Source organism: Toxoplasma gondii, chromosome VI (genome assembly GCF_000006565.2).
Source record: "Toxoplasma gondii ME49 chromosome VI, whole genome shotgun sequence".
NCBI classification, from domain to species: Eukaryota; Apicomplexa; class Conoidasida; order Eucoccidiorida; family Sarcocystidae; genus Toxoplasma; species Toxoplasma gondii.
The window spans coordinates 2745186-2765844 of record NC_031473.1 but is presented as its reverse complement, the minus strand read 5'-3'; the positions used below and the strand labels follow the sequence as shown (position 1 = coordinate 2765844).

At 53.2% G+C, this 20659-nt stretch overlaps 2 protein-coding genes across 2 annotated transcripts; both read left to right on the top strand.

Annotated features, from left to right (window-relative positions):
• Positions 1-1111: 1111 nt before the first annotated feature.
• TGME49_243635 (hypothetical protein) lies at positions 1112-14387 on the top strand (the record flags this gene model as incomplete). The annotated part of the gene is made up of 2 exons (XM_018780683.1): positions 1112-9593; positions 10091-14387. The coding sequence occupies exons 1-2, from the start codon at positions 3016-3018 to the stop codon at positions 14385-14387; spliced, it is 10875 nt and encodes a 3624-aa protein (XP_018637519.1). The 5' UTR covers positions 1112-3015.
• A 1622-nt stretch (positions 14388-16009) lies between these two features.
• TGME49_243620 (hypothetical protein) lies at positions 16010-20594 on the top strand. Its single transcript, XM_002366820.2, has 6 exons — positions 16010-16990; positions 17809-18025; positions 18460-18588; positions 18965-19039; positions 19326-19476; positions 19895-20594. Exons 1-6 carry the CDS (start codon positions 16588-16590, stop codon positions 19994-19996), a joined length of 1077 nt encoding a protein of 358 aa, XP_002366861.1. The 5' UTR covers positions 16010-16587; the 3' UTR covers positions 19997-20594.
• Positions 20595-20659: the final 65 nt, after the last annotated feature.

Sequence of the window (20659 nt, the reverse complement as noted above, 5' to 3'; positions counted from 1 at the left end):
CTTCTACCTGGTTCATGGTTGAAACCAGCAGCATTCCGTGCCATAGGCCTCAGGCTACACAGACTGGAGAACCCGACTACAGAATGTGTCTTCTTCATTCACAATGAACCTGCGAGCAGAGTAGACCTCTCGAGGCACTTTTGCGCGCTCACGTCGAACGTGGCTAGAGGTGGTATGAATGTTTTCGAAAAAATTGGTCGGACGCTCTTCCCCCCTATGAAGAACGTTGAGCAATAATTTTCTTTCTTAAAAATGCATAGGTTGGCCAGGTTTGGGGCTCGATCTCAGCATTAGAAGACACAGATCGAACAATCGGGATATGGTACTATGCGCTTGTAAGCAACGCGAAAATTCAGCGGAAACGAACGCCCACCATATACGCTTCTGTGTCAAAAGTGAACGGCTGCTAAGGATAACTGCCGATTCGTGGGCGCTGACGGATCTGCACTCGATTTGCTAGTTCGAGCTGCACAAACAAAACCCGCACCGATTTCTGTGTGTCAGCGCTCTGCATAACCTCAGAGACTCACTGTTGTATGAAAGACATCATTTCTGTATGAAAGTTGTTTCGCGGCTATCTGTAAAGTTGTGGCCGCCTCATGCTTTCAAAATGAGGAAGTCAATGTCTGTGCCGTCGCTCGAGTAACTCTTAGCGTCAGCTGCCCTTCACCGACATCCGTTTGGTTTTGGCTGAGGGAATACCGTACGGTACAGGTCCATCTACCAGATAATTTCTCAATACTCATCTATACAGCTCGAGAGCATAACAACACTTTTGATGGAGGTGTTCGCCAAACACTTACTTTCGGAGGAGCTACCGCAACTGCGATCTGGACGTCATCATGATATCTGGTTTGCCGTGAGCAGATCCGAAAAGTCTGCTTATAGTGTATCCCCGTCAGCACTACGCTTTCGGATACATTGGCACGGTGGCGTTAGACACCTGCTCTGACTGGCTACGTCTTGAGTCAATGACGCCTATTTGGACCAGTACGTAATCAGCCACAATATTCCACTGTCGAACCTTCAGAAAACCAGCTGGCGAAATATCAACAATATACGGTTACCGGTGTTTTTCCCAGCGTGCGACATGATTTCACCGCTGTTGTTGCTCGGCGGACAAATGCGTATCCGCTCTCCATTTGCTCACTGTACGATCGCGTGGCATTTTGAATAAACGCTTGCCCACTTTCCTCAAGTGAATTTGTCCCGACCCGAGATTTTCGCACCACTCACCACGACGTTAAATGATGCCACTTTTCATGTGACTGGCTTGCGCCAGTGCCTCTAGCATGCACGTGCGCATGCATGGCATAAACGTAACGGCTTGAACGGCACCATGAAGGCAGGAGACAATAAACTGCTTGCGCAGAAAAGCCACTACGTCTATGATTCGCCAGGCCTTTAAAAAATATAAACACCGCGTGACCGATCCTCCGGCAATCTAGGTCTGGCACCATCACAGCAACGCCTCACAAAAAACGTCACGCTTCTGAACGGTGGTCACCAACTCTCCCTCCCCTCCCGCCGTCCCGCTTTGTCTTCTGTGACGACCCACGCATTGTCTCAAGAAACGCGATCCCGTTCACACTGCATGCGCCAGCAACGTTTCTGGTGCAAAAAGCCTTTCAAGTGAATCGCACTGATACACTGCTCTGGGGGCTGGCTTTTGCTGCTTTACCGTCCTTCTGCCTGCAAGAGGCCCCCTGGTAGCTAGCAGCTGAACATGACGGAGATGAACACGATTGTGCGGTAGTTCGACGAACGACAACTAAAACTGCGGGAGTGACTTGAACACGAAAAGCCTTCTGTAAAAAGATGCAATGAGGCAGCGACCACACAAGGATGCATGCAGTGCACTTTCGCAGTAGCTCTTGTTGCATCGTTGCGGCACAAGGTGACTTTTGTGGCGCGAGGTCTCGTTTCGCTCTTTTCTACTGACGAGCTTTCTCTCGATTCTTCGGTTACACGTTCAACCTAGATGCTCAGAAAAATCGGGCTCGTCGGCTGCTTCCTAGCGCGTCCACCAGCCGCCCCGAGGTGACTGTTGGAAAGAATCACTTTTTTAAGAGTGAAAGTCGCACAGCACCACTTCTCACACCGCTTATTCCGCGGCTTTCGCGGTTAGACTCCGTGGCTCTGTATCCGTGCCTCAAGCGTTGAACGACTTATCTTGTGAATTTACCGCGAAGCAAATGAGGCATCCTAGCGAAGTTCCTCCACAGTCGCCCTTGCAGCTCCCTGTTGACTGCTTGCTTGGTGGCTGATCCATGTAAAAGAGGACACAGTGGCACCTTTTCAGGAGAAGCGTCAGATTTGGATTCCCCAGCAACGAAGCTGTAAAGAAAACAGAGACCTGATCTTGGAGCATCATGCGCCGCGAGCAGTTCGCCTGTCGTCTGACTCGTCTTCCTTTCGATGCCTGCGCTCTGTCGTGCAACTCTCATCTGCTTCAGCTGCAATGCCAAGCAAGCCAGCAAGTTTGAGGCTGCCAGGACAGCAATGTCAGTGCAATGACTTCGAAAATAGCGCGCTGAAACTTCTTCGCTGTTCTCCCTGAGTCGGTACACCTGCATTCGTAGGTAAATCGACAGGTTGTAGCAGCTCTTCTCCTCCAAAGCAGGCACAAACGTGTTGATCTGTTGTCATTTCACACTCAAGAGTTGCCTTCGCGCCACCACAGTGAGACTGGTTATGGTCCCGTGTATTTTATGGATTCTTTTTCCTACTGGCAGTCAAAGAGAAAGACTTCTCAGACGATAGAATGAGCAATGCCCGCGTTTTGGGAGCCGTAATTTTTAAGACAGGATTACTCACGAACTTTCACTGCGACGGAAAAGTCACAGCTTGGACAGGGGCACTTTTCATATTTAATACATACATATATTTGTATATATATAGATATATAATTCATATCGAAACAGTGGCGGTCTAACGTTGACAGTTTCGTTCCTCGAGGTGCCCTCTCGACTTTCGTGATCTGGCGCATGAGCATTCCAGGACTGAGCAGATACGATGGAGGAGGCGCAGTGTACACGTTCCCTTCATGTCAACAACAGACCGGTCTTCTCGGTGTCCGTAAGAGACACTCAATCTTGCGGCGAGAGAGACGACGCCCGGGAGAGAGGAAGCGAAGACCAAGACGAACACGAGTCAGAGAGAGTAGACTGGAGGCTCTTGTTGAGCGACGTGGCGAAGCATAGAAAGCCAAGAGGGTCTATCATTCAACGGCCCTTCGACACCATGGGAGGTGCTTTTCTCGGCTACAGTCAGCCAACTGTTCCACCCTTTTCCTCTGCGTCCTTCGTCTCTTCATTAGCGTCGTCTCGTGGCCTCGATAGAACGAGCAACATCCCGTTTCCTGAACAGTTGATCTCGTCACTTCCAGACGCCTTCCGGCTTGGAGCCCTCTCCACTACCCATTTGTCTGTGGAGGCGCGAGAGGACTCACGGCACCCCGGACATCTGATCCACGACGTGGACACTCTTGGATTTCTTGAAACGGCGAGGATACATAAGGGTTCTCGCATGCCTCCCCGGCTCTGCAACTCTCCTTCTACCTCTTCGCGTGGGCCTCTCGGTCCTAACACAACGAAGTGCTCAGACGCACGCGGACAGCCGCTTCCAGAAGCCCGTTCCCCATCTTCCTCGAATTGTCAAGTCCCGACCTCACCACAGCCTGCGTCTGTCGTCATGCGTAGAGAGCCCAATCCCCAAGCCGGCCTTTTTCCCTGCCGCGTCTTTCCCCCTCTCTCTTCTGGGAATGAAGTCAGATTCCCCGCTTCCCCTGCGAAATCGGGAGGAGTTTTGAGTTGCAGAAAGGCCGGTCTGTCCTCTCCAGAGAGCCTCGTCTTCTCGCTTGCTCATCCAGAGCAGACAATGCAAAATCGCGAGTCTCCCACGACGCACGACTCCTCCGAGTTTTGCTCGCCTGCAGGCACGTTCTCAGGACAGAGGCGCTTCCCCGCACACAACGCGGGCTGTCATGGCTCCTCGCAAGAAACTCCAGCGGCTGTTTCCAAAGAGTCATGGAACGACGAGGGAGACGACTTTGTGACGGCAGCTCTGCTGCAGGGTGGAGAGTGCAGTCGTGCACAGCTGGCTTTCTTGGAGGAAATGAGTCGTCAAGAAGAGAAGAGATTCGCGTCTCTTATCAGGCTTCAAGAAGCAGCTCTGGCTCTAAAGGCGGTATCGGGGCCTCCCCTGTTCGAACGGCGCGTGACACCGGCTTCTGAAGCCAGGGAACTGGATCTGTCTGTTGCGGGGAGACTGGGTCGTCGGCCGCGACTAGGAGAGCCCGCAAAGGAGAACAGGCTTCTACCTCAGTCTGAGGAGAAACGCGAGAGCCAGGCAGAAACAGAGCGCGATGGAAGAAGGAGCGAGCAGGAAAACAGGACAGCGGCGAGAGGGAGACACGAGCCATTGGAGTTGTTCTTTCCAGCTCAGAACAGAAATCGTTTCGTACAGGGCATACCACTAGGAGAGACACCGTGTCTAGTTCCAGGTGATGTTAACATGCAGGCATTAAGCATCCCCGCTACTCACACTTCTCTCTCGCCGAGGCGTGTAGCCCGTGGCTGGACCGCTGCGCTGGATTGTGGACTCACGACTACCTCGACAACAAGGCTTTTTGATGAAGAAACAACGACTCCAAACTCCTCTGATCTGAAGCAGGAGAAAGCTCTTCTGCCTCGCTGGGACTCAAACAGTCTCGCCATCCTTGCGTCGGCCTTAGCCAAGACCCTCGTAGCTTCTCCCCGCATCTTGAACGATCGCTGCCGCTCCTCCAGATCAAGCGAGAAGAAGAGCCGACACCCTTTCGACGAGCGCGGAGGAGGCGGGAACGAGGAGGACTCGAGACATGCGAGAGAGATCAGGCTGGACTTCGCTTCTGCTGTTTCTCCCCAGAGACCGCGACACGAGGAAGCACCAGAAAGAACGACGTCACAGAAAAATGATGAGCACGAGGGATGGTGTCCAATTGCGGGGCAGAGCGACAGAAGAGACGCGCGAAGAATGGATATCGACAGACGAAAACACAGTTCCCACGAGCGAAGAGGAATGTCCACCTCGTTCCTCGATTCGTGGCTCCGTCTCTGTGCCGCGGATCCCCTGTTTCAACGCCTGAAAGACAATCGGTTCCCTTTCAACAGAGAAAGCGCCCGTCCCGTGGACGCCGTTCAGCAAGAAGGAAACGCGGGTGGAGAGGGCGCAGTTTCTTCCGTTGGCGGAATCGCGGGTGTCACGTCAAGCCGTTCCTCTCATGTGCGAGGTCGCAGTCCTGCATACGTCTTTGCTTCCCCGTTGTCGCTGAAGCGAAGAGGACTTGCTGTCTTCCCAAATGGAGGCCAGCAAGGCGCCGGAAACCGACAACGACGAGGTTTCTCTGGGGACGCGTCCGGGGGTGGTGTCTCTTTGTTCTCCCTTCCACTCAGATCTAAATGCTCCTACAAGTTCGAACGCTGTGGAGTCGGAAGGACTGCTTTTCCTTCCGAAAACGAGGCTCGAAAGTCCCGGCGAAGCCTGACGGGCTGTCGCGTCAACGACGGGGAGGGCGGCGGCCGTACATCTCGCTGCATGGCGGCGGGCGAAACCCAGAGAGAGATGGAGATGCCTCACGGTGACCGACAGTTTTTCAGGCCTCAGTTTGGCGCCGATGAGAAACTCCATTCCCTCTCGTCTGTCCTCCGTTTTCCATCTGTTCGTGTACATTCCGTTCCCTCGGGGCGCCTCCCAGAACGGCAGAGAAGAAACGTTTCCGTTCTTCCTCGTCTGCTTTCCAGCGTTCCGCCGTCTTTCGAGGGAACTCCACACCTCCATCTGCACCTCTCCCATGTTGCTGTTGCATCTCAACTGAGTCTCTGCATGCAGCCGTCGGCGCGCGTGCTGCTCTGCTGCAGCGTGCCTGTCTCCGTCGTCGGAGTGGTTTCAACGAACGGGCGAGAGACGGGAAGAGGCGGAGGGCCTGGGGGCCTCAGTCGCCCAGTAGCGTGCAAGGCGCTTTGCCGAGAAGCGGAAGGCGAACCTCTCGTTGAGGAAGACCTTGTCCTCGCTCACTGCGTGAAGAGGGAAAGAAAACGCTTATTCTTTGACAATGCAAGCTCCCACGCTCTACGCCTTGGACCTCCTTCCCCAGCTCTCGCTCGCGCTGTCCTCCGCGCTTCACAGAGACATCCCTTTTCGTCTTCTTCCCATTCGCACTATTTTTCTTCTTCCTCGTCTTCTTGTTCTGCGTCTGGTCTCGGGCTTCTGTCTGAAGCCGTGGCAGCTTCGGTGCTTCTGCGTCAGCCACTGCGCTTCCTGCTTTGCGCGTCGATGCGCGACGGTCGAGCGTCGGGGATTGCAAGAGAGAATGTCTCGGTGAATCCTCGGGGTATATTGACCTCTCGGCACAACGGCAGCTGCCTCGAGAGACAGAAAGCGAAGGACAAAGAGAGCGACAGACTCAGGCAGTGGGGCTGGAAACATGCGTTTCCTGCCGCAGAGCCGACACTGGCTGTCCTCGCTGTAGGTACCCTCGACACGTGGAGTGGAACCTTGCTGACGAATTGCCGCAAAGGAGATCACAGACTTCTGTCTCTCGCTGTCGACCTCCACGAGCTCTCGAGTCTGGTTCCAGGCCGAGCAAGCGGTGCGCACCGCTCGAAAAAAGGAGACACTCCCCGGACAGTGCAGGCGCGGGAGCGAGAAGCACGAGAAGAAACGGAGAACAAAGTGGAACCGAGGAAACCTGAAGTGGAAACGCAGAGAACGACACGGAGACAGGTAGATGCGTGTGGACCGAAGAGTGCAGCAAGTGAGAGGAAACTGCCCGTGGCAAGGTTGCACATTGCCATCGCTTGTACAGGCGTAGGAGGAGAAGAAGCCAGCGAAGAAGAACGATGTGGGGCAAGAATAGAGAATGCAGGTGTGGAGAGCCTGCCTAAGGCTTTGAGAGTCGAAGAAGGCAAGGACGAAGATGACGGTTGTCCGCTCGGGTCGTCGAACGATCTCCCTCGAATACAGCGAGGACGGGATGGGCGCCTTCGCAGTGAAGACGAAGGGGCTGGAGAGCAAGTTGATAAGGACAAACGGAATGCAGGGATAGTGTGGAAGAACGAGAGGGGGACTGGCCTTGAGACGGAAAAAGAGAACAGAGAGAATCGAGGAACATCTCGACCCAAGAAAGCAATTGACGTCGAGGATTGTAGGGAGAGCAGGCAAGAAGCGAGTGCAGAAGACGGAGATCTCGGGGGCTCGCTGGCCCCCTCAATCCCTCCATTACCGCATGCAGTTCCGCACCTCGGCGGCAATTCCAGGGTGTCTTCCTTCTCGTCCTCTCCTTGCTCACTGTTTATGTCTTCGACGACAGAGGCATCTCAGCTTTCGCTCTCCACTTCGAATGCGGCGCAGGCGTTCTTCCGCCCTCTCCACCTTCTCGTGCATGTCGGCGAGTGCTCCTTTCTAAGCCGCTTGAGAAGCAGAATCGATACGAGAGGCAGGGCTCTGCTGCCCTCGCCTCAGGCGGTGTTCTGCGCATGCAAACTGGAGGGAGAACACCCAGAACGGTCTCGCCTGGTGCCTGTGTCTTGTTCTCCGACGTTGAGGACAGAGAGACATAGAAAGCGAAACTCGGCTTTGGGGGACGGGAAGGAAAGGAGAAAAACGACGCGTCTCTCACATCGCTCCGATTCGTTGTCAGAGTCGTCACACGCTGGGAGCCCAAGGCGGCAGCGTCCCGTAAGGCGAACTGGAGAAAACGAAAACGAGAATTTCCACTTTACTGCACTTTCAAAACGCCCTTTTTTCTGGCCCTCGTGTCGAAGCCGTGGTACCCGCAGAGTCCCTGCATCTTCGGTGTCTCAGACGGAGGACACCAGTGCAACACTCAAGACCGCTTCCGAGAAACTCGTGGAAGGAGCGTCCGTTTTCGAGAGAGCTTCGCTTTCCTCGGACGTCCAGACAGACGATGCACTCTCTCCCCCACAACGCCCAGTCTCCATCAGTCTCTGGACCTGCCGCACAAACACAGTCGCTATCGAGTTCTGGGCGACGAGCTATCCACGGAGTCCAGACCGCGGAAGGTACACAGACACCGGAGAGTCTGTCCAGTGTACAGACACTCGAGAAACTGCAGGAGTCGCGGCCGCAGCGGAGTGTCTCGGCTTTCTCACGTGCGACGTGGCAGGCGCATTCGATAGAGCCATTTCAGTTCTTTGCCGCGCGTCTCCGCCCCGCGATTGCTTTCCGCTTCTCTCTTCAAGGGAATGCTCGCAAGAGGCACAGCCAGCGACGACAAACAGGCCCCGAGGCCAGCGGACGTTCCAGTCGAGTGTTTCTCGCCAACCCCCTGGGCGTCAGGTGGGCTCCGGACCTGACGTTGTTCTCCTCGAACGCGGCGAGAAGATCTTAAGAGAATTCCCAGAAGACGCAGCTCTTGCTCGCTGTCGCGTCGCGCTTTACGCAGGTCCGAAGGAGGCCCTCGAGACGCTGGCGGGTTTGCTGTCTCTGGAGACAAAGACAGAGCTTGCCTCGACCTCCGGTCGCTCCGGAAGCAGGTCACATGAAGATGTGAAACACGAAGACAAAGGAAAGAGATCGGAAGAGGCGCGACTGTCTTGGGGAAGAAGGAGAGGAAGGCGGCCATGCAGACGATGCTGCACAGGTTCGTCAGCGCGACGAAGAAGCGGCGACGGCGAGGAAGGACGCAGAACAGACGACGACGCCGACTTCGAGCCTGTGTCGAAGAACGGCGAGGGCAGCGAGGGCAGTGAGGGCAGTGAGGGCGGCGAGGGCAGCGAGGGCGCTGTTAGGGGGGAAACAGTGGCAGACAGCGAGGAGCAGCTGAGAGAAAACGCCGATCCATTTATTGAAATTGCCAAGTTGGAAGCGCTTTTCGGAGTCTCCGAGGACACGACAGCGCAAAGAGAAAGAAAGCGACGCGCTATCGCAGAGAGACCAGCAGCGGCAGAGGGTAGGTCTCTATTGACTCGGGAGAGAGGAGACGACGAGGCCGAGTCAGAAGAGAAGAGGCAAACCGCAAGAGGAGAGGACACTGAATCCTTGCCCAAAGAGAGCAGGAGCAGATGTTGGAAGACAAGTGCAGAAACGCCGAGAACCTCGAATGAACGTGATCGACGCCGTTTGCTTGAAAGCGTTCACCGGCGCCTCCTGCGAGACTCACTGAGAGGAAACGACGTCTGGCCAGTCTGTTGGGAGAGGTGTGACAGGCATCCTTCGGGAGAGATAGAGAAAGAAAACGGAAGCCAGAGGGGCATACGAGAGACAGAAGCGGTGCGCCTGCAACGGGGAGGGGCGAAGGAGGAAAACGATGAAAAGAAACGGGACAGCGACTTGCGGACGGAGCGGAGGAAGGGGGCGAAAGAGGGTGGAGATGGACGAACAGAAGACAGAACAGCAGACTCAGAAAGGGGAGAACGAATTGAGCGTGGAGGACGTGACTGGGAGCTTCTAGAAGAAGTGAGCTTGCCATTGGGCCGAGGAGACAGGAGTCGAGAACACAACTGGAAATGCATAGGGAGAGGAAAGGCCAGGAGCCTCAATTCCAAGGAATGCCTTGCTGCCGATGCACAGGATGCCTTCGTTCAGTGCAAGTAAGTTCAGGGAGGCTTCGCGATTTGCTCACTTCCGTTTTCACTCTCAATGCGAGTCCGACGGAAATAAATCTTTCTCTTCTGCTTTTCTCGTAAAAGTTGTTCGGTTACTTTCACTAGCGTAGGGGTGAGTTTGGCTTCTTTCACTCACTCGTTTCGTGATTTTTTTCGCTTTTCTCAGTGTCTGTTTCGTGATGAGAACTCCAAGCCATCAGGAGGAGCGTGTCGATTTCTCGCACTGGAAGAGGGGAGCAAAGTTTTCAACGAGGACCTACGTCCTAGACTGGGTTGGTCTGACTCAGTTGGCTGGTCACAAGATCTTGCCGTGCTTCGCCATTTGAGACTCCGATTCCATTTTCTTAACTTCTCCCTCTTTCGGCTGTTTCCTTATGGATGAATTGACTTTGCAGTTGTCGTATTCTTCTTTTGTGTTTATTCTTCATTTGTGATATCGCCCACCCTTTTTCCTTCTCTTTTCTTTTTGTCTCTCTTCCCAGCCTCGTCAGTGTGCGCCTGGCTTGCCTGGGATTCACTCACCGCGAAACAACAGCTTTCCTGGACCATCTCGTCGACCTTAACTCGTCGTCCTTTCTTTGTTCGGTCGGGTCCTGCCCGTCACCCTCCTGCTTTTCTTCCTGTCCATTGTCTCTTTCCTCTTCGTTCTTTTCTTCCTCTTCTTGTCTGCCTTCTGTGTCTTCTTCACTTTCCATGCTGGCGAAGACTTCTGCGGGACTCGCGAGCCTGGGAGTTTCAGGAAAGGTCTCAGACAGTCCGCATTCCGGTCTCGAAAGGGCAGCCGCTATGTCACAGAAAGCAGAGTTTCAAAACCTCTCCCTGCGATACGAGTCTTCGTCGCGTCCTCTCTCAAGTGTCTCTACAGCGGCCCCCTCGCCGAGTGCGGGGACGCGCCGGCATTCAAAGGCCGAGGAGGCGGTGGGAGATTCCTCGGCGCCCCAAAGTCTTCCTTTCTCTGGAAACGAAAACGCCGTAGTTTGGCCTGCCTCGTTTCTTGCGGCAACAAAGACGGAGACACTGTGCGCCACTTTACACGAGACAGAAGAGCCTGTTTCTGCGACAAACGCGGATCAAAACACCGAAGGCGGCAGTCGGGAAGAAGCATCTCCGCTCAAACACTCAGGCCAGAGCGGTGTCTCTGGATCCGTGCAAAGGGCGAAGCACTCATCTGTCTTTGTCTCTCCTTCCGTGTTCCCTCTGGAGACGTCCTCCAGTTCGTTTTCTCCGTTTCGCGCATCTCGCCCTGCTCCATCTCCCCGGATGTGTGGGTCGTCCGCTTCTTTCTCTCAGCGTTTGTCTCCCAGGTCCCCAAACGCGATTTTCATTCCTTTGCTCCATGCGTACATCGAGGTTGGCAGGCAGGTGGCACAGCTCTGGGCGCTACAGATCTTGCACCCTGAGTTGGCCTTCTCCACTTCCTTCTCTTCGCCTCTACAAGAGTCTCTGCGTTCATTTGCTCTTCCTGCAGTCCGCGCTTCCGATTTCTTTCCATTTCACCCTTCATGTCACACTCCGCAGTCTGTCCATTCCGGTCGCTTGAAGCCTCAGAGCGCAACGGAGCCACCGACTGAGGAAAGCGACCAGGCGATGCTCCAAACGCGAAGCGACGAAGAGGAGGCAGAAGAAGGCGAGGAAGAAGAGAGGCGCGTCTTCTGTCACAGCTTGGTTGAGAGAACGAGAGGCCTGTGCGGCCGCGCTCGGGTGGCAGGGCGTGCGTCGCTGCGTCAGGTTTTCAGTCGGCTCCAAGATGTCGGCGTTTCCGTGAAGGATTTAGCGGCCTCATTCGCCTCCGTAACGATGAAAGAGCATGTCGCAAAGGACGGAGAACAGGTGCAGAAGCGTACAGACGCGCAGACACACTACGTCTCCGTCCAAGACTTTGAACAGAGTCTCTCGCAGCTTCTCTCGTCCCCTGGAGAGGGTTCGTGGAGGGATCGCGGGCCTCAGAAAGAGCAACAAGGAGGCGACGCAGAAGGCGAAAGGAAGAAAACGAAGAGTCTACAGAGAGGTGAGAGCGTCGGAGACTCGACCTGGGTAACAGGGCGAAACTTCGGCAGAGAGAAAAGGTTAGGACAAACGGAGACAGAGGAGACCCCAGTGACGAGAGAAGGAAAAGAAGCCGGCGAACTGGAATTTGAAAGGCATTCGTGTTTCCAGCTTGATCGACGCAGGTCGCAGACACTGCTCTTGCGCCTCGCTGGACTGTATCTCGCTCTCTGGGAATTCAGACACAGGGCGAAACACGGTGGATCTCGAGAAGCCTTCGTCGCTCTCTGCCTTCTACACCAGCTTATCGAAACATCGACAGCTGTCTCCAGCGTCTCTGTTATCTCCTCTGTTTCACGCCCGATTCGGGGAAACCAGTCGTCTCCCTCTCCGAGTTCTTCTTTCCGCCTCCCGCTACGTGGACCGTGGAACTGTCGCTGTCTCCCCGTTCTTTCCCCTCACCCGAGCGCTTCTGCGTCCTTTGCGTCCTCTGCGTCCTCTGCGTCCTCTGCGTCTGCTTTGTCTGCTGCGATTGTGTTGGCGTCGAAGGCTTCCATGCCTGGGCGCTACTGTGGCAAAGACGAATCTGATTTTTCTTGCGGAGGTCAGTCTCCTGGTGAGAGGTCTTCGAGGAGTACCGAGTTCTTCCGGTCGCTCTTTCAACGTCCTTTCTCGCGCCCTGATGACTCTTGCCGACCACCGGGGAATGTGCGAGTCCCTGCTGCCGGGCAGCGCTTGCGTGCTCCGGTCATTTCGGTTCCCCGCCTTCTTCGTCGATTTTCCGCCTTCTGCGAAAGACGCGAAACGGAGAACTGCGGTCAACACAGAGAAACGAGAGACCTAGACACTGCAGAGAAACCGGAGAATGCCAGTCGAAAGACACGAGACGGACGACGACTCAAGGAGGGGTCGGCCAGAGCAGAGTGCGAAGAAGAAGAGAGAGAAGAAGAGAGAGAAGAAGAAGAGAGAGAAGGAGGAGACGCAGCAGAGGAAATGGGAGAAGCAGATGAAAGAGAAGAAGAAAGGGAAGAAGAAGGGGGGGAAGGAATAGAGGAAGGAAAAGGGAGACAAGAAGGAGAACAAGTAAAAGAACAAGAAGACGCGGAGGAAGACGAATCCGACGAAGAAGAGCGAGACGTCCCAGAAGGAGAAGAAGGACCTGAAAAAGCAAAGAATACGACGGAGGAGGAAGAGAGGAGGAAAACGACGACGGGGGACGAAAAGACAAGAAGTCACTTCGCAAAAGGACTGCAGGAAAACGAGAAGAGGCACAACGACTCAGGAGAGGAGAGTATGCAGAATGGGAGAGAGCTCAGAGTCTTGAAGGAGACTCTCGCGCCAATCGAGAAACGAGAAGAAGAGAACAGTCCAACAGAGAGCGTGGAGGACAGCTCTCGGAGGAGGACAGCGGAGGGAGACTGCCGTCACCTTCAGAAGAGAAATGAAATGAGAAATGGGAGGAGTGTCGGAGCGACAACGGCTGTGCAGATTGGGGAAGGAGAAGCAAAGACGGACGACGACAAGCTCGAAGAATGCAAGAAGGCTGAAGGAGACAGAAGGGATGGAGAAACGGTGTTCGACGGAGAAGAACACGGAGTCTGTGGCCACTCTAGGTCGCTGGAAACTGTTGGAGAAGAAAGGGAACCGACACAAGAAGGCGAAAGAGGACTAGAAAAAGGAGAAGGTGAACAACAAGTGGAAGAGGGAAGGAAATGTTGCAGCGGGGAGACTGGTGAAGACGAGATTGAGGGAGATGAAGACGACAAGAGCAGGGACGTTCGTGTCGCAGTTGTTTTCCGTCCCCCTACCAAAGGCAAATCGTGGTTTTCTCTTGCCTCTTCATCCCGGTATCAGGGAAGGTGCCAGGTGTCGGCACACCCGGCGCCGCCTTGTCTCTCCTCCCGTCATCGAAGAACAACTTTCCATCGATCAAAATGTCGCAAGTGTTCACGCAGAAAGTCCCTAGATGCATCTGCGACCGATCCTTCTTCAACTCTGATCACGCCGTCTCCTTCCTTTTGTGAGTCTTCTCTTCCTTCTCTCTCCTTGCCTCTGTCTTCAGCTCTTGCTGTGCGTTCTCGACTCTCGGACTTGGTGAGCTCCTGTCAACCGTTTTCTGCTTGTGAAAAGAATCTTCCAAGGTCTCTCGCAATGCGGTCTGCAGACATGTTGTTTGGGTCGTTGGCAAAGAAGGAAAAAGAGCGACTTCCACTCTCTTCGTCTCCGGCCAATGGAAACAGGCAGAAGAGACAAGGGAGACACGGCAACAGCGAAGCGCAAGAGCGCGAGGGCAGCGAAGAGAACGAGAGTGACGAAGGAAGAAAGCAACTCTGGAAAAACGAAGTGCAGCCGAAGCAGGCGTGGAAGGTGAAGAAGGTGGAGGGAGCGGCCGAGCAAACGAACACGAGAAGTGAACAGACGAAGAGCGGCAAAGAAGGATTCTGCGTTGTCGCAAGAAGGTTCCAAAAGAAAAGAGATCTTTCTCTCGGCGGCACTCAGGCTCACGATTCGTCTGCTGTCGACCACGGGAGGACGTCGCGAAAACGCGTTCCGCGTACCTCTCTTGTCTCACGCGTGTTTCAGGAAGATGCAGCATTCACATGTGCCTCTGTTTCGCACAGAACGAAAGGCAAGATCCCCGATTCGTTTAAAGCGGAGAAGGAATTAAACGTTTCTCTCCGTGTCCCTGTACTTCCGCCGGCCGTTTTTTTGCCAGCGTTTCTTCGAGGTCCAGAGACAGCCAGAGGAGCAAACGAGAGAAAGACGGAGAGCAGGAACGAATTGGGAGTCTGAAGGTGTTTCTCGGTGTCCGTGAATCAAGCTTACATTCCTGTCGGTAGAAACAACGGCGCTTGAAGGAGAATGTAAGAGGTCCGCGCGAAAGTAAAGAAACAGTCGACGCACTGCATGGGTTCTTCACTGGCGTCTTGTCATCAGAGCAGAGACCCATTTTTCTCTGCGTTGTTTCTTTTGTTCCACTGCACACAATCACTGAGTTTATGGATAAAGTAGCATTCCCCGTTTTCTTCTGAATGAGAGTCCGGCTTTTTCCATTCCAGGCGAAGAGGTTGTGTACTTTCAACCGTTATTTCTGTAATACCCGCAGGTACACACTTTTCCGTTAAACTATAACAGCAGTTACTAGCCTTCTCTCCGCTAGTGTGGTTGCACAGGACCAGATGGCAGGCCCTGAAGGCTGTAAGCAGTCACTCTTTGCTTGGAGATCTTCACTGCAAATAACTGTTTACTAGAGCGCTTGTTAGAGTCATTGAAAAAGTGTCCTTTTGGCGGCGTTGCTCTTTCTGCGTCTCTGCGACAGTGTTCCAGAGATCTGGTACGTCCGTTTTTCTGCGATCTATCATGGGTGAGGAAGTTCCAGAGACCCTCTCGTTTTCAGTGAATTTCTGTGAAGTGTAACTACCCATTTACCCACATTGGCATCTGCTTCTTTAAACACGCTTGTCTTCGTTTCACGTTGGTGATCGACCTCCCAAACCATGGAGGAGAAACACCGAAAACACATTTCTTTGCTACATCATCATTTCGACCACTGATTCACGCACTTTCTCGGCCTCGAGTGAAACTGCAAACGCAAACCTCGCTTATCGACACTGGACAACAGTCTCGCTCCACGTACGAGCTGTCAGCGTTTCTATTTGATTTCACGGGGGTTCCCTTGCCTCCAAAGAAGACAGTGAGAAACGTGCCACCGTAGAAAAGCCAACAGACGAACAGCCTACGAGCAGGTCTCTCTCATGTTGCGTCGTTCAAAAAGGGAAGTGAATGCCGGCCCGCCGCAAAATTCCCCCACGAAAAGCTCCAGCGTCTAGCGCGGGTATTCGATAGGAACACCATAAATCCTAGCTCCTGCTGAATGCCAGAAGAACGCCCGAACCGACTCATACTAAATGAGCAAAGACAAATGGATAGGGGAACTCTTGATCGAGTTGTCTTCTTGTTCGTACATCTACGGGCGGGGCAGCGGTACAGCCGCCAGTATGAGCCCCGCAAATTACCTTCTGTTGTGCTTTGAACAAGCATCTAACTGGTAAGGCACTCCAAAGAAGAAGTCCTTGTGTAGTTTGTTGCAAAAGCGTGACAGAAACGCAGAAAATTCCAGGAAATACCCATACCGTATGTTTCGTGAGGGGTTCGTCATTGACAAACTACATTCGACTTCGCACTGCCTTTGCTTTTCCGTGATTCCGCTTCCCATTCTTCCAATAGTGGAGCGGGTTTCGAAAGTGAAATAAAAAGCAGCGATATACATGAGAAGAGGACCATGATCGACGCAACGGTTGCTCGTATGATTTTCACGTACCGGTACATGTGTGCATGCATTTCCAGCTGTTTTCTCCCATGAGGAGAGCAAACTGACGCTCGGTGTCGCAGTCTCAGCAGGGAAAAGCGACCTTCAGCGACCGAACGGGGAAACCGAAATAAGCAAAGGGGTGCCGTTTCGTCCTTTCCTTGCCGTATGGGAGTGGAGGCATCCCATGTATACGAAAGAGGTGATTCCGGACGCTGTCGAAACTGGAGGTTTGCCGGTCAGACTTGTTGACTTTTGTTCCGTCGGCGAATTTTCTTTCCCAGTTGTGGAACGTCATCGCGCTATTCGTTTCTCCCGGTTCCTCATGTAATTTTTCTTGGTTCTTTACCGCCTCCCTTGTGAATCACACTGCTTCTCGGCCTTGACAGCTGCTGCTCGAGTGTACGTCCACTGAAAGTTAGTCGTCCGTTCGCCGCGATATTTTTGCCTGGCACTGCCGGAACTGCCAGTCTCCTGCAGCCTCTCGCGCTACTTTCTTTCTTCACGTCCCCGTCTTCGCTTCCTTACGTGTTATGGATTAAATCCAGGGAGATTCTCTCTGCGTTTTGCCGTCGTTTCTCTGGAGTCTTCGCGAGAGAGGCAGCGCGTTTCCTCCGGCCCTGCCACACCATTTTAATTGCAAAACGAAACGATCGCCTGCACCGCTCTCTTATGCTTCCGTAAATGGCGGGTACAGAAGTGCAGGCGTCGTCGCCGCCCTCCTCGGCACTCGCCTTGCGGACTTCGTCGCCTCCGCCTCAGGGTTTGACAAACGGCGCGTCTCCTAAGTTTCTTGCCCAGGCGCTTCCTCTGGCACACTTGGTCGACACCCTCCCGTACGTCGATGCGTTGACACCCGAACAAAATGAAGAAGCAAAGAGTTTAATTCAACAGGAACTGGTTCTTATGAACCGCGAGCGCCGAGCGAGGCGGCAAAACGCCGGCCGAAGCAGCGACGAAGAAGCGTCTTCTCTCGAGGACGAGCTCCTCAAAGAGTACCTCGATGAGCTTCTTCCAGCTCCGCGAACGCCGCATCTGGACAATCCGAACTCGCTGGTCGGGAGAGAACTCCTGCGACTCAAACGAGGTGAGAAGGCCAAAGTCAAGAAGCGAACTTCAGCCGTTGGAGTAACCGTCCAGACACTAGCTCGGTGAACGGGTCTTCTCTGCAGATAAAGGGTGACAGCTGGATGTTGCCACGTGCGCTCACAGCTCCTTTCACACGCGGCAAATCATGACTGCAGAAGTCTCAACTCTTCAGGTGTATGCACCTCGCATAAAGACGCTTCTTTGTGGCCAAACTTCTCGCTTGACGAGGCGAAAAAGTACGACGTCGCCGGGCGTCTTTGTTCTCCACCCAACCGAAGTACTGGCCGTCTGACTCTTTTCGAACGGGGTTCTTGTTCCTTTCTTGTTGCGTCTTATTTCGATACTGCCTGAGTTCTTTGCTCTCGTATTCATCGGCGTCGTATGTCTTGGGTCTCGTCACGGACGCCTGTTTTTGTGCTTTCTTCTCGGGATATATGTTTCCTTGCCCTTTCCTGTTTTCCCCTTCTGCTCTACGGTTCGCTGCATCCACGTTTCACCTTCTCTGCCTCGGCTACCCCTTTCCTGTTTCTCGTTCTTTTTTTTCTCCGTGCCTTTTCATGTCGTCCGCAAGGATCCCAGAGAGCTGCCTTTTTCCCACCGTCTCTTGGATTGCCTCGATCCCTGGTACTTGTATGGAAATCGCGTCTCCACTGTCTCCCTCTCGTGTCTCTTTCGAACAGCGCGCTCGCAAAGGGTGGACAAGAATGGTGCATCTCTGTTCGCGCATCCTGCCTGGAAGAATCTGTGGGTGTCCGTTTTTCTGCTTGTCGTTGTTTCTGACGTTTCAAGAGTGTCTGCTTTTTCTTCACTTTTCAGGCGAACCGATGCAGAAACTGGACTTGAGTCGACTGTACGAAGCGGCGCCTGCTCCCCCTAAATCGGGCGACACTGCGGAGTGGCGCAAGTCCATCACGACTTGCGAGTCTCTTCTCGAGCACCTGAGTTTGGGTCAGACAAATCTCGATTTGATGAACATTCACGCGATTTCGTCTTGGACGAGACATCTCCAGGGGCTCATGGCACAGGAGAGCCAGTAAGTCGGAAGATACTACTTTTTTTTCCTGCAGCTGAGCCTCAGAAATGCAGGCATACTTCACGTCACAGGCGTCGACATCTGTACATCCGCTTTTTCAGGCCTATGTGCATTTTCCTGTCATTGTTTTCTCTTTCATTCATCGTTTTTACATGCGTGTCTCCCACACATTCTCTTCTTATACATCGGTATGTGTAAATATGCATCGAGAGGTAGAAACGCACGTGAATGTGCGTATGCGTCTGTTCTGGCCCTCTGTTCCGAGTGTGTGCGGACTGCTGTGGGACTCTGTCCGTTTCTGTTTGACTTGCTCATGCACCTAAATATCATGCAAGCTACTTTGGTAGGTAGTCCTGAACGCAGTGAGGCCTTCTTCGCATTTTTGGCTTATTTCTCTTAGCTTCTGTTTGTGCACCTGTTCTGTTTTGTCTCAGCTGGGAGTCGGCTTTGAAGCGCGTGCGGACAGAAGTCGATGCTGTCAGCAAAACGAGGAAGCTTGAGCAAGTGGAATGTGGCAACGCCCTTCGAAATCTGAACCGCACAAAAGAGGACTACGAGATCAGGTTAGGGGCGTTTTTCGTGACTGGCCTGTGTCGGGCTGTCGCGTTGTCGGTCCCTCGGTGACTGCGTCTCTTCTTCTTCACTTTTTATTCGCTCTTTCACATTCCTTTCAATATGTGTGACAGTGTGTGCTTTATTCCTTTCGTCGTTTTGCATCAACAGGTCCTTTGAGACAACTCCTCCTTAGAGTTCTTTCGTCGTTTTCTCCCCCCACTCCCCCTTCGTCCCCGTTGTTTTCCCGCCCTTCGCGTTCTTTTCTCGGGTGTTCTGTTTCTTCTTCACCTCGTCTCGAAGCGTTCTTTGTTTGGACCTTCGCTCTTCTTGCGAGGTCACTTCGCGTGTCATTTTCGATTGGCCGTTGCGTTTTCATCTGTGCAGAAACCGGGAAATCATGGGTGCACTTGCGCACTTGAACGAAGAAGTTGCTGAGCTGAAACACAAGTGCCGTGTCAGGTGAGTCTTCCAGTTCCTTCTCTTTCTTTTTTTCTGTTGCCTTTTCTTCAGCACCTTGTTTTCATTCGTCCCTTGTTTTCTCTCTCTTCTGCCCACTGTTCTCTTTGCTCTTGAGTTTCCCTGTGTCTCCTCCAACGAACGTCGTTACAGGCGTCCGTCGCTGTCTACTTGCTTTTTCTGTCGCCTTCGCGATTCTTCGTCTCCCCGTGTCTGCGGCGTCTATGGCGTCTTTACTTTCTTTCAAAGGAACGAGTTGTCTCTGTTTCGCTGTGTTTTACAAACACAGAGGTCTCCTTCCAGAGGACTACGATAGCGACCCTGAGGAAGAGGAGGCAACCTGGGCTGCACCTGTGGCGGCGGCAGCGTTGGGGTCAGAAGCAACAGTGTCGGAATCACCGTCTTCCTCTGTTCCTTCTTCGTCCAGTGCAGCAACGGAGGTGCGTTCGATTTGCTCGTCTGCTGCATGTGATCGCCAGACCGACCCCCGACCGATGGCTACGTATATATATATATATATATATACATATATATATATATATATGCTTCTATAGATTGAGATGTATAAAGGCTTGTAGATATATGTGTAGACGTGTTTGGATGCGTTTTGGTGGGTGTGTGTGCATGAGTTTCTGTGTACGTTTTTCTGTGTTTTGAAATATGTATTTCTACACTTGTGCAGATTCGAAGCTTTGCTTTTCCTGGACACGGCGATGTTGTCTGCTCTTCTGAGGATTTCTTCTGAAACCAAGGTGTCCAATGGTAGTTGCCATATTTCGAAGGGGTGCTTGTCTGATGAACGACGGTGCGTGTCAAAGTCTTCACGGATGTGTAGCTTTTTCTCCTCTGCATTTTCAGCATTCTTCTCTTCACAATGAACGCCCTCAAGGCGTTTCCTCGTCTTCGCGAGCTCACCTCAGCCGAGAGGAAGATGATGCGGTCGACTACGATGACGCCTAGGGAAACAGAGTGTTTTTCTTCGTCTCTTCCACCTGAGCAAGAAATGCCAGGACGGCGGTGGAGAGCTTGTTTGCTTCCGTCTGCTCGTGCTCGAGTGTCTCTGGGGCTTCCCTTGGACTGCATGCATTGGTTTGCTTCAGACATCGACTCCAGTTTCGATTAACAAACTCGCATCAGCGACTTCCTTGTTGGCATCTATTATGCAACAGCCTCTTGGCGACAGCGGCAAGCGTGTCTGTCTCGAGTTCTCTTTTCTTTCTTCTCTGTCTTCTCTACCTTTCTTCTTTCCCCTTCGTTTTTCCTTTCCTCACATCCTTATGATCCCTTGTCTAGTTGCTCTCTGCCGGTCGTTTCCTCTTCTTCTTCTTCTCATCAATTCTTCCCCCTCCCCCCCTGTCCTTTTTCTCTTTTCGCCGGTTCGATTTCTGTCACCGTGCGCCTGTCCTAAGCGCAACACAGGCAGCGACACAGCTAGAGAAGATGCTCCGCTTAGACATCAGCCACGAAAGTTGCTGTCCTCTCGAAAGATAGCAGACTAACTAACTAACCCCCCTTCTTTCGACAGAACAGCCAGACAGCGACTGTCCTTTCAAACTGCTAAACGCTTCTGTCAAACTTTAGACTTTCAGAAGTCGCAGCCAACAGAGCATATGGGCATGAGTT